General features: G+C 57.3%; 1 protein-coding gene across 3 annotated transcripts; it reads left to right on the top strand.

The window, feature by feature from the left end:
• BRI3BP (BRI3 binding protein) lies at positions 1-11,704 on the top strand. Of its 3 annotated transcripts, none has more exons than XM_090292089.1 (4): positions 1-343; positions 4,200-4,302; positions 10,442-10,525; positions 10,913-11,704. In XM_090292089.1, the coding sequence occupies exons 1-4, from the start codon at positions 137-139 to the stop codon at positions 11,332-11,334; spliced, it is 816 nt and encodes a 271-aa protein (XP_090148215.1). In that variant the 5' UTR covers positions 1-136; the 3' UTR covers positions 11,335-11,704. The 3 variants fall into 3 exon arrangements, with proteins under 3 accessions (XP_090148215.1, XP_090148214.1, XP_090148217.1); XM_090292088.1 differs by having other exon boundaries at positions 10,439-10,525; XM_090292091.1 differs by lacking the exon at positions 10,442-10,525.
• Positions 11,705-12,337: the final 633 nt, after the last annotated feature.

Genomic DNA, 12,337 nt, shown 5'->3' with positions numbered 1-12,337 from the left:
GTGGCGCAGCGGCGGCGGCGGGCAACGGCGCTGCACGCGGTCCCCCTGCGCGCCTACGCGGTTCCCGCCGGTGTCGCGGCGACCCTCCGAGCGGCCCTCCCGCTTCTCGCCGACCTCGCCTCCCTCCGGCCCCAGGATGGGCGCGCGCGCCTCGGGCTGGCCCCGGGCCCGGGCCGGGGTGCTGCTGCTGCTGCCGCTGATGCTCGGGCTGCTGGCGCCGGGCGCGCAGGGGGCGCGGGGCCGCGGCGGCGCGGAGAAGAACAGCTACCGCCGCACCGTCAACACCTTCTCGCAGAGCGTCAGCAGCCTGTTCGGCGAGGACAATGTGCGCGTGGCTCAGAAGGTGGGCGTTGGGCCCGCGCCCGCGGTCACCTTGTCCCGGCCGCCGCGCACCTGGCGCCGGGGCCGGCCTGGGCCGTGCGCGGCCTCCGGGCCGTGGGGCGGGGGATGCCGGGGACAGGCGTGCTCGGGATCGGGGTGCCCAGCCCGCGCCCCGGGGTCTGCCCGGCTAGTGTCGGGTCTGGCGGAGGGTTCCGGCGTGGGGCCGGGGCGCAGGGCCTCGGGGCTCCTTCTCCGCCACGCCGCACTTCTCCTTGGACCTTGCCCCCTAGGGCGCCGCGGCCACGGCCTCTCCCTCCGGGGCTGCGCTGACGCCGGCCGCGCCTCTCATTCATTCATTCCACACGTTTGAATGGGTCCCTACTGTGAGCCAGGCCCCGCGCCGGCCACCCAGGGGCGCCCTGCCTGCCGCCTGCACCCTCTCCCCACGCCGCTGCGCTGTCTCCAACGACCTCAGATCGCTTCCAGCCTCGCACCCGACCCACTTCCCCTGGGCTCCTACGGCCCTCTTTTTTTTTTTTTTTTTTTTTGGAAGATATTTATGGGGTTTTTTTCTTCACAAGAAAAATGGAACGATGGGGGCTGTTCTGTTGCTTTGGCAACCTGGCACTGTAACCCCCCTGAGGCCCTTCCCTTAGAGTGCCTCATTCACTGGAGCTGTTTAGGAGCCTGCAGCCCCCCTGAATGGTGTCGAGAGCTCAGGAGAAGCTCAGGGAGGCTCCCCGCTTGGGCCCCCCGCATGGTGCTCTGAACTGGGTGGGATGGGCCTGCCCCTGGGGTAGAAGTTCCCTAGAAAGGGGAAGTGACTGGGGACAGTTGCCTGTGGTCATGCGGTTCCTTGAACGCAGCTTTGCCATCATCTTGTTAATCCCTCTGCGTTAGTCCTGGGGCCTGGGAATGGGGAGAAGTTGGGGCTGAAGTTTGGGCCCTGCCACGGCCAGACTGGCTGGCTTTGGGCACGTGGCCTCACTTCTTTGAGTCTTAGTCTATTTATCCTGTTAAATGGGGATCCTAATATCCCCATTGTGATTGGGAATGGCCGGTGCTCTCCTGGCCCAGAGTAATGGCTGAATTAGTATCAGCTGCTCTTAGTTCTATCCCAGCCAGGGCGCAAGTCCACATGGCTTAGCTGGGCTGGAAGGACTTTGGGGGTTAAAAAAAGTTTCTGGTACTTGAGATGGAGCTGGGGTGGGGGGCAATGAAACCCATAGCAGCTTGGCTGGGTATTGTTATTGGGTGAAATGAGAGACAGGTTAATTTGTTAGGAAAAGTAACTTCGGACCCTCCTCTCCTATGGGTGTGGGGACACCTCCTGTGGAGGTGGGGGTCCGGGGGCAGGAGAACTCTCTGTAGGGGTCGGAGAGGGGGAAAGCACCACCGAACGCCTGAATGCAGAAAGGCTGCCCTTCCTCCTGCCTGGGCTGGATGGATGTGAGCACGGTGAGTCTGTGCCCGAGAGGTTTGAAAACAGAAAGCATTTGTCTTGCAGCACCAGGAAGTCCGGCTTCTCTGTGCAGGGTCAGCAGAAGCAACCCAGGTCCCAGCTGCCGGTTCTTTGCGGGAATCTGAGGTGCATGGCTGTGCAATACGAAATATTTATCGAAGGCCTTAACCTCTGGGTTGGTATCACTAAGACAGCTGCGTCCTGGCAAGGACTCTCAGAGTCCCCAGGTCAGAACTCATTCTCGGGGTCAACCGGGGTTTGTGCCTCCAATGGAGGTGATGGTAATGCTGACTTCTTTTATTTGATTAAAATGGGCTGCGTGCTTTTATCAGTAGAGACAGTCAGTCGTTAGGACAGTCCTATGAGGTGGGTGCTGTTACTCTTTCCATTTTACAGGTAGTGAAGCGGCTGGCTTCAGGTGAGGCTTAGTGGCAGAACCAGGATTTGAACCTAGGTCATGTAAGCCTGGAGCCTCCCGATCTTCCTGCCTCATGACCTTTCCCGGTTCCTCCCGCCCGTGCACTTTCTAGAATGAGGCCGACCTGACTTATTTTATCTCCTGCTGAGTGTGGCCCAGACCAGACAGGCTTGTGGGAGATCATTTTGTTAACCCTTCTGAAAGGAAAACTGGGATGGCCAGCAACTGTAGTTTTCAGCGCGCCTGGGTTTACTCGTTAGAGTCAGACTCGCTTGGGAGGTTGTGAAGTTGGAGGGCGTTTAACAAAACAGCCGATTTTCTAAGCTAGGACTTGTCTAAAACAAACCTAGATTTGTTTGTAGCGTGGGCCTCGCTGACCCACAGGCGTGGGCGTGAACCCCGGCTGTGCTTCCCGCTGACCTGGGGCCTGTGGCTTCACCTCTCTGTGTATCGTCTGTGCACAGGAGACAGACTGCGGGGGTTGAACGGGACTGGTCAGGATGTGCAAGACCAGGCCTGAATGAGCAGCTAGTTAACGGGAGGAGCTGCTGATGTAAGAAAGGGATTCGTCTGGTAGGAGAGCGATATTTTCATCACTTCATTTAAAAATTATCGAGCAACTTGCACCCAAGTGTTCACAGAAGCCCTTTTCGCATTAGTCAGAAAGTGGGAACCACCTGGGTAGACGTCTGTCAGCTGACGAGCGGATAAACACGCTGTGCTCTCTCCGGGCCGTGGAGAGTGACTCAGCCGTGGGAAGGAATGAGGTTCTGATGTGCAGATGGACCTTGAAAGTAAAGACACAGAAGGCCACATACTGTATGATGCCGTTCCTATGGGACAGCTGGAACAGGCAAATCCGTAGCTGCAGAAAGCAGATGGGTGGTCGCGCGGGGGCGGGGGCGGGGGAGTGGCTGCCGAATGGAGAGAGCCGTTCTTTTGGGGGGATGAAGAAATTCTGGAACCAGGCAGGTGATGGTCGCACAGCATTGCTGCCGTGCTCGCTGCCACTGGATCGTACACTTCAAGATGGTTAAAAACTTAGGCACCTGCCACATGGAGCACAAGACAGATCAAGGGTCCCCGCTGGAGGAGCTTTCACGGGACAGGAGTGGGAAAGTCAGATGTTAACATGACAAGACTATGGCAGAGCCGTTAGTGTCATTAAGGAAACAGGTGCTGCCATAGTAATGGGGGCTGATGTTGTTGAAGCTGAGCACGTGTCTGGCACCCCAGTTTCACAGAGGAGGAAAGCGAGGTGCAGAGAGGTTGGATCTCTTGCCCACAGTTCAGCTGATCCGTGGGAGGGGGCTTGGCACGTCCACGCTCACGCTCACCCCCTGCAGAGCTGGAAGTAACTGGAGTGGAGCGGCCAAGGCGTGAGCTACAGGAGAAGCCAGAGGGGCAGAGGGGACAGCTCGGGCCAAGGCCTGCGGTGGGAATGAGCTCGGGGCATGTGAGGGCCGGGGAGGGCGGCTTTGACGGGGAGCCGGGGACGGCACGGACCGCAGGAGGAGTCCAGTCAGTGAGACTGTCTTCCTAAGGGTGGTGTGCAGGGGCGGGGGCCCTAGGCTTATCGGGGGGATTGCTTCGTCAGGTATATAGATGTCCAAGCCCTACGCTGTACACGTGAAACTGACATAACATTGTATGCCAACTGTAAGTGAAAAATAAATGTAAAATATTAAAAATAAGGAAAAATCGAAAAGAGAAATCAGGCAGAGAAAGCAGAGACCTTGACAGAGAGTGAGCAGAGGGTTCTGGGAGCGATGGCATCAGGGGCGAGGCAGAGAGGCTCCTGTCTCTCATGGGTGCATCGCTCAGTCTGCGGAAGGGACATCGGGCCAAATTTTGCTCGGCCTGTCAGTCCCCTGGCTGCCCCGCTCTCCTGGTGGCCAGCGGTGGCCGTGCCTCTGCTCTCCCGCCGACGCGTAAACCGTCAGCTCGCAAGAAGGCAGCGCTGGCCGAGTTGGTAATGACCTTCCTCTGTTCCTGCAGTTCTTGACCAGGCTGACCGAGCGGTTCGTGCTGGGCGTGGATATGTTTTTGGAAACGCTGTGGAAAATTTGGACCGAGATCTTGGATGTTTTTGGACTTGACGGTAGGTATGGGGGATGTTCCTTCAAGGCGTTCTTTTATTCCGGTGGTTCTCAGAGCGGGACTGGGACCCACTGTGGGTGGTTCGTGACCGCCTTGTCAGGGGGGCAGTGCGGATTGGGATAAACGCCTGTTGTGACAGTTGTAAAGGGTCCGTCAGGGCCGAGCTTCACAGGTCCCACTTGGGACAAACCGCTGGGGGTGGCGTCGAGGTGTCTGCCCCGAGGCCAACTGCCCAGAGCAGGGTGGGTTCTCTGGGGTCCGTATCAAACTACTCCAGTTACGTAAGCAGAAAGGGATTTAATTCAGAGAGTGAGGTGCTCACGGAATCATCAGAAGATCAGAAGGAGTGACATGTGACCCCTGGACACGGCTGACTTGTCCTGGGTGGGCAGCTGCCGTTGCCCTGCTCTGGGAGCCTGGAGGCCACTGCTGGGACCGTGGACACCAAGGACACAGCCCAGGTCCAGGCTGCTGCCTCTCCCTCCAGGAAACCTGTGGCAGCCCCCTGTGTTGGGGTCCCCAAGGCCACCCCCAGGCTCAGTGACTCTCCGGGAAGGCTCACAGGGCCCAGCGTGGGATTGTGTGCACAGCTGGCACTTATCCAGTGAAAGGACGTGAGCAAAGTCAGCAAAGGGAACAGGCACGGGAGGTGAAGTCCAGAGGAGACCAGGCTGCAGCTTCTGGAGTTTTCCGGGGAAGTGACACAGGAGTCACTCCCCAGCAGCGAGCTGTGACACTGCATGTGTGGCATGTCACCTGCCGGGGAAACCTGTTAGGGACTTGGGGTTATCAGGGGCCGGTCACGTAGGCACCGCCTGCCGGGCAGGTTTCCGAGTCCCAGACTCCCAGAAGGACAGCAGGTGGCAGTATAAACAGCCCCGCACAGGGAGGCCCTGTCATCGGGGAGTCAGGGGAGCCCTTTCTCCAACCCCGCGCCACCAGGCGGTTAACTAGGTGGTCCTTGGACGCCGACCGTTGCCCCACAGATGCAGCTCAGTTCTGACACCCACCTGGAGGCACATCGGACCCCGCAGGTCAAGGGCTCGGTCCTACCAGACGGCCTCCCTGCTGGTGCCAATTGCAAGTCCAGGGTGTCGCCTGGGCTTCTGACCACTGCCTGTAGGTCAGAGGTCCCCACAACCCCCTCCTCCGCTTCGATCGCTTTGCTGGGTCATCTAACGGAAACCAGTTGACTCACGCTGCGCGAGTACCAGCTGCTTATGCGACTTCACCCCAGACAGCCCAGGAGGAAGAGAGGCTTGGGGCAGGGCCTGGGAGAGGGGCTTGGAGCTTCCACTCTGGGTTCACCAACCCAGAGGCCCCCGAGGCCCCGCGTGGGGCGGTTACAGGACCCTCATCACATGGGTACTATTGATCAAATCGCTTGCCACTCCAGACTGATGGCACCTGTAGCCCCTCTCTCCTCCCCGGAAGTCGGGGTGGGACTGAAAGTTCCGACCCTCCAATCACACGGTTCCTCTGGCAACCAGCCCCCACCCTTAGGGGCTTCCAAAAGTCACCTTATCAACAAACTCAGGTGTGGTCGAAAGGAACTTACTATGAATTATCAAGAGATCTTTATTGCTGTTATCATTGAGGAAATTCCAAGGGATTCAGGAGTTGTGTCTCAGAAACGGAGACAAAGCCCGAATATGTATTTCTTGTCATGAAACACAGCATTACACTCCAGAAATCCAAGTTCACGGACACCAGCCAAGGCCGGTCTTGCTAGAGCGGGCAGCCTCGGCTGGCCGGCTCACCTCTTCTCTACACACCTAATGTGGTTTCTTCCTTGTGGCCCCTTCTTGACCAATCAGCCAGGGTGATTTAAAAAAAATTTTTATGACTACTTTTATTGTATAATTAAAAAAAAAAAAAACATTAATCAGGTCAAGTCGATCACCTTAAAATTACCCAGTGAAATTGAATAAAACTTGGCTCACTGCAAAAGAAAGAAAGAAAGGAAGGAAGGAACAAAGAAAGAAAAAAGAAACAAACAAACTGCCCAGGGGCTTCCAGTTGCACTTGGAATTGACACGGGTTACATACTATGAGCTCCAAGGATCTCTCCAGCGTCTGCCTCCGTCCTGCTCTCAGACATGTCTTGGCCTTCACATCTTTCAGGAGTCCCTTTAGGTGTTTTCTGCCAGGAGCAATTCCCCAGCCCTTTGCTCGGTCTTCTCTGTCTTGGGGCTTCTTGTGTGTGACACCTCCTCCAAGGGGTCCATCCTGATTACCCCAGGTAAAGCAATGTCTGTTCTCACACCATCCCTTCGTTCTCTTGGTGCCAGCGGTTCCCAGTCTTTTTGGCACCAGGGACCGGTTTTTCCACGGGGCTGCGGGGGTGGGGGGAGAGGTAGGAGGTGGAGCTTAGGTGAGCCTGGTTCCTAACAGGCCATGGATCGCTACCGGTCTGCAGCCCTGGGGGTTGGGGACCCCTGCTTCATGACACTTGTCTGCTGTAACCTCTTGTGTGTGGACAGGAGTGCGGTCTCCTCTCTGGAACCTCAGCTCCTGGGACCGGGGTCTTGCCCGTCTCCTCCAGGCCGCACTCCCCACCCTGGCTCTGCCCGGGCACAAAGCGCCCAGTGTTCATGAGAGTCGGAGGGCTGCTTCTCTGCTGTTTCGCTGCTGATGTGATTCAGCCGTGTCCCTCCAGAAAGGCCCTGTCCCTGAGCGTGTGACCTCATCTGGGAATAGGGTCTTGGCAGATGTGGTCAGGTTGACATGCAGTCGTCCTAGATTAGGGTGAGGCCCTAACTCCAATGTCTGGTGTCTTCCTAAGAAGAGGGACAGTTGGACACAGTGACAAAAGAAACACCCAAAGAAGATACTCTTGTGACAATGAGCGCAGAGCCTGGGGAATGTGGCCACCAGCCAAGGGCGCCAGGAGCCCTCAGAGGCTGGACGACACAGGCAGGGGCCTCCCCTGGAGTCCACAGTGGGAGCACAGCCCGCCCAGACCTCGATTTCAGACGTCTGGCCTCCAGAGCTGTTTGAAGCCACCAAGTCCGGTCATTTGTCACAGCAGCCCCAGGAAACCAGCACCCCCAGCGCTGCTCAGGCCCAGAATCGGAGGCGGCAGCGTGGTCCTCGGAGAGAAGGAGGCTGTGCGGCCCGCAGGCCCCGGGGCTGCTGACGCCCCCCCACCCACCCCCACCCCCCCGGGACTGAGGCTGAGCCAACGCACAGCCCAGATGCAGCAACGGTGTGCAATCCCGCTCGGGGCCCGAGCGCACCTGCCCCGCCGCCCAGCTGTCGGCGTTGCCGTCCCCGGCCGGTGCGCCCGCAGAGACACGCCCGGGTGCGGGAAACCACGCAGCTGGGTGAAAAACGGCAGAGTGGAGAGACAGCCTTCTGAGTAACTTCACCTGTTTCCTTTTGCCCTTTTAAGGGGGCTGGCAGAGAATTTAAAGTCACGCACGCGGCCCGCAGTTGCGGCCGGCCCTCCGTCTCCGTGTGCTCTGAAGCAGGCTGAGACTGCAGCTCCGCCCTGACCGGCCAGGGGTACGAGCGGTGGGCAGAAATGCAAAACGACACCCCTGTTCTCACTCCGTCTTTCGGAAAACAGTATCTTTTTTGTGAAAAAGATGTTCTTTGTGTGAACCTAGAGTAGCTTCATTATTTTTAAGTGAATTAATAATAAGGTTTAAAAAGTAACTTCTACCTTCTGCTTTATTTTGCTATGAACGTAAAACTTGGAAAAATTGTCTGTTAAAAAAAAAGTTAAAAAAGAATTAGCCCGAAAGTATGCAGCACACCAAAGTATTAAATGACAAAAATCACAGTTTTTTAAAGCTAAGAATGTATTAAAAATTACTTGTAGTTTCTGCTGTGGTAAATGTCAGTAGGTGGAACCCATATCAGTAAAAACTCGTGGGCGTCCTGCCACCGAAAGGCTTGGTTTAGCTTCATCCTCTGCAGGAGTTAAGTGTGGAACTCAGCTCCAAAGTCAAAAGCGCTTTAGCCGAAGCGTGCCTCAGGCCTCCAGAAGGCACCGTGAAGGCCTTCGTCACCGTGGGGTGCTGGTGGGGAGGCCCTGGGGGCTCAGCCCTGGAGCAGGTTGCTGTCCAAGAGCTTTTGCACAACCTTCTGGCCACTTCTGGGGTTGCGGGGAGGGGACAAGACGTTCACCCCAGATGCTGTTACAGACTGGGAAGGCCCCAGGTTCAAGCCTTCCTGTCTCGTGCGTGCTCTGGGTGCAGGCTTAGCGCCCCCAAGGCTTCCCATCCGCGTCAGTCCAGGGCCCGCTCTGCCCCCTCCTGCACAGCGTGGGTTGTACACCGGCCCTTAGAGCTCAGAGCGAGACCCCCGGAACCGGCTGACTCCAGCACGTACCGTCGGCTGATACCGGACAAGGGAGCCGAGGCTGCTCTGGGGAAAAGACAGCCTTCAGCCAGTGGTGCCGGGGAAATCGGCGGTTCCCGCGTAGAAGGTGGAAACTGGGCCCCCCCTGACGCCGCTCAGAAGTTACCTCCAAGTGGACGAGAGACTGAATGTGCGGCCGGAAACCACAGGACGCCTAGAAGAAGACCCAGGGGGTAAGCTCCCTGACATCGGTCTTGGTGATGACTTTGGGGTTTGACACCAAACGCAGAAGTAAACAAGTGGGACTGCACCCCACCAAAAAGCTGCACAGCCGAAGAAATGAGCAACCAAATGAAAAGAATCTACGATATGGGGTACCAGTATTTACACAGTATTCCAAAATATATAAAGACCTCATGCAACTCAATAGCAAAAAACAAACAAACAGGAAAAAACCCAAGTAATCCTGTTACAAATGGACAGAAGACCAGAAGAGACATTTTTGCAAAGGAGATGATGACTGGCCCACGGGTACATGAGAAGCTGCCGATGGGAGTCCCTCAACATCAGGGAAATGCAATCAAAACTCACACCCGTCAGAACGAATGGCTGTTTCCAGAAAGACACAGAGATGCCGAGAAAAGGGAGCCTGCGTGCTGTTCTTGGGAACGTAAATTGGTGCAGCCGCGGCAGGAGACAGTACGGCATCCCCACAGAAAGTTAAAACGAGCTGCCCCACGAGCCGGCAAGCCCATGTCTGGGTTTCTCTCCAAAGGAAACGGAGACACGGTGTCTAGGAGGCATCTGCACCCCCGCGCTCCCCGCGGCGTCAGCAGCAGCCAGGGTGGTGGCACCCGGGAATGAGCGGATAAAGCGGCCGTGGCGTAGACACAGCGGCGTATTATTCGGCCGCAAAAAGGAGGAAATTCTGCCATTTTTGACAACACGGATGGACCTCCAGAGCATTGTACTAAGTGAGACATCCGGACAGAAAAAGGCAAATACTGCGCCGTCTCGCACAGGTGGAACCTGAAGGGAAAAAAGCCCACACCCGTCGGAAAAGAGATCAGATCTGTGGTGACCGGGGGCAGGCGAGGAGCATGGGAACCCGACGCAGGTGGTGAAGAGGCCCCACTTCCCGCGGCGGGTGAATGTGCCCTGGGGTGTCGGGCGCGACACGGCGACTGCAGGGAGCACCGCTGTAGGAGGTGGGGAGCTGCAAAGAGAGGGCTGCACCCTGAGTTCTCAGGACAAGCTAAGACCCTCTTCCTTTTTCGCATCTGTTTGAGACGACAGATGCTAATTACGCTTCCTGCGGTGACCTGCCGTGGTGCGTGGAAGTCGTGACGTCCGCGGAACCCGACCTAGGGCCGCGTGCCAGTTACATCTCGGTCACAGCGGCGGGGGGAGTGCGGGGGGCGCTTGCCGGAGTAGGACGTGCGCCTCTTTCCAACGGCCGGGTAACAGCAGTGTGTGTGATTGGAGCAAGCAAAATATGGCCAAGGGGAAGGCTTGTTAGACCTAGCTGGGTCCGTGGGAGTATCGATTGCACGTTCTTCTAACTTTTCTGTTTGAACATTCCCTTAAGTCGGGCCCACAGAAGACGCAGCTCCTCCATCTCACTCCACGCTTAGGATGGAACCTCGCATGGGGGTACCAGTTACGATTAGGTTTGGCTTGGGTGAGAAAGCCCCAAATAACAGCAGCTTAAGCAGGATGGAGGCTCTTTCTCGTATGTGAGAGTTCACAGGTAGGTGGTTAGGCAGGTAGGTGGCTTGGCAGCCCGCTGTCCTCGGGACCGAGGTGCCTTCCCTCTCATTGCTCCCCAGTAGGCGACTTTTCTTCCCTCATGGCCCAAGACAGCGGCCTCCACTCCTACTATCGCATCCACGTGCCGGCAGGCAGAAGAGGAAGAGGTAAAGGGCGCAGCCCTGCTGCAAGGAAAACCCCCCCGAGAACCTGTCACGAAGTGCTTCCGCTGCCCTCTCCTGGACCAAAGCTGCCATGTCTCTGTAGGGAGGGACGGGGAAGCGCCCCCACCCTCGGCAGCGTGCATCCAGCCTGAGAGTGGGCCCTGGCCTCTGCGGGGGACAGGAAGGGAGGAAAGGGAAGGGCCGTTTGCGGGCTCTGCCCTGCTGCGAGGGGGCCCCAAACCCACGGTAGGGCAGGCAGCCTGAAGGGCCGCCCCGCCGCCTCCCCCGGCTGAGAGCGCAGGTCAGTGAGGCCACTTAGTCCCTTGGGCCCAGCCCGTGCCGAAACCCGACTCCCCGTGACCGGCCGCTGTCCCTCTTTTCTGTTCGCAGTCTCGAACATGTCCCACTACTTCAGCCCCGCCTCGGTGGCCAGCAGCCCGGCCCGCGCCATCGTGCTGGTGGGTGTCATCCTCCTGGCCTACTGGTTCCTGTCTCTGACCGTGAGCCTCACGTTCAGCTTCCTGCACGTGGTGTTCGGCCGCTTCTTCTGGGTGGCGCGCGTCCTGCTCTTCTCCATGTCCTGCGTGTACATCCTGCACAAGTACGAGGGGGAGCCCGAGAGCGCGGCGCTGCCCCTGTGCTTCGTGGTGGCCGTCTACTTCATGACGGGGCCCATGGGCTGCTACTGGCGCGGCGGCCCCAGCGGCCCCAGCGTGGAGGAGAAGCTGGAGCACCTGGAGAGCCAGGTCCGCGTCCTCAACATCCGCCTCAACCGCGTGCTGGAAAGCCTCGACCGCGCCAACAGCAAGTGACAACCAGCCGACCGGCCGGGGCCCCCCCCGCCAGCGCCCTCTCTCAGGAAACAGAAGAAGAGGAGGAAGAAAAGGACGGCAAACCCCAAACCAGCTTAATAAACATTCCTGAGCGAGAGGGTGGCGCGCTGCGAGGGTGTTTTGACCACGGGCGAACTCTTGGGACGCGTGCCAGGAGCGAGCACCCGCTCAGCGCGGCAGGACCCCCTGCCAGGCGCCGTGAGTGGGAGAAATATTTTTTAAACAAAGGATATAACCATATTAGCTATACAGTGAGAGAAGTTTATCCACATAGAGCATAAAGTTAATTTTTTCAAGCACTTAAATACATCTTTTGTAAGGATTTTTAATAAAGGCAGATCTGAGTCAAGTTTCTTAAAACTTTACAAAGACGGGGACGAATATGTGAATTTGACGTTTCAGGAAAGTTAAGTGTTTGTCTTCGCAGCATCGGAATCGGTGGGTGAGGTCTGTGTGCGTTATGTCCGTGTTCTAAAAGGTGAGCTTTATTTTAGGGTGATTTGGGGTTCCTGTTGACCGAGTCGGTGAACGTCTTCGCTTCTGAGTGCGGACGGTTGGGCCTCAGGATGGAACCGAACGTCTCTTGGGTCGTAGGGACCCCGGCCAAGCCCCCAGCAATTATGTTTCCAAGTGAAGGAATCATTCTTTGTAGAAAACCTAAGGTTTCTTTTCCCCTTCTGTCCTTGGATGAATCTTAAGCTCAGCATTTGTAAAGGACAGACTCGGGCCGGGAAGAGAAATGACTTCGGGGTTGGATGTCAGGCGCCACTTGGGTGGGCATCCAGGCCGCCTCGGGGGTCGCCGAGTGCCAGCCGGGTCTGTCTGGGAAGGACTTGCCCTCTAGGGTTTTTTTTGTTTTGTTTGTTGCATTTTGGTTTTGGTTGACTCAGGGCCTCAGAGGGAAAACCCACCGTAGGAGCTACTCCCATTTTTAAGCCTCCCACTGCTTACAGAGCATCTCAGGAACTATAAGCAGCATTAA

This window comes from Furipterus horrens, unplaced genomic scaffold (genome assembly GCF_987537825.1).
Source record: "Furipterus horrens unplaced genomic scaffold, mFurHor1.1.pri manual_scaffold_11, whole genome shotgun sequence".
Taxonomy (NCBI): domain Eukaryota; kingdom Metazoa; phylum Chordata; class Mammalia; order Chiroptera; family Furipteridae; genus Furipterus; species Furipterus horrens.
Note: the sequence above shows the minus strand (reverse complement) of the source record. Positions and strands in the feature narration are given on the sequence as shown.

Coding starts and splice junctions, on each gene's coding strand:
- BRI3BP (XM_090292088.1), top strand. CDS start 137: ATGGGCGCGCGCGCCTCGGGCTGGCCCCGGGCCCGGGCCGGGGTGCTG. Junction 344..4,199: donor ATGTGCGCGTGGCTCAGAAG/GTGGGCGTTGGG, acceptor CTGTTCCTGCAG/TTCTTGACCAGGCTGACCGA. Junction 4,303..10,438: donor GGATGTTTTTGGACTTGACG/GTAGGTATGGGG, acceptor ATTGCTCCCCAG/TAGGCGACTTTTCTTCCCTC.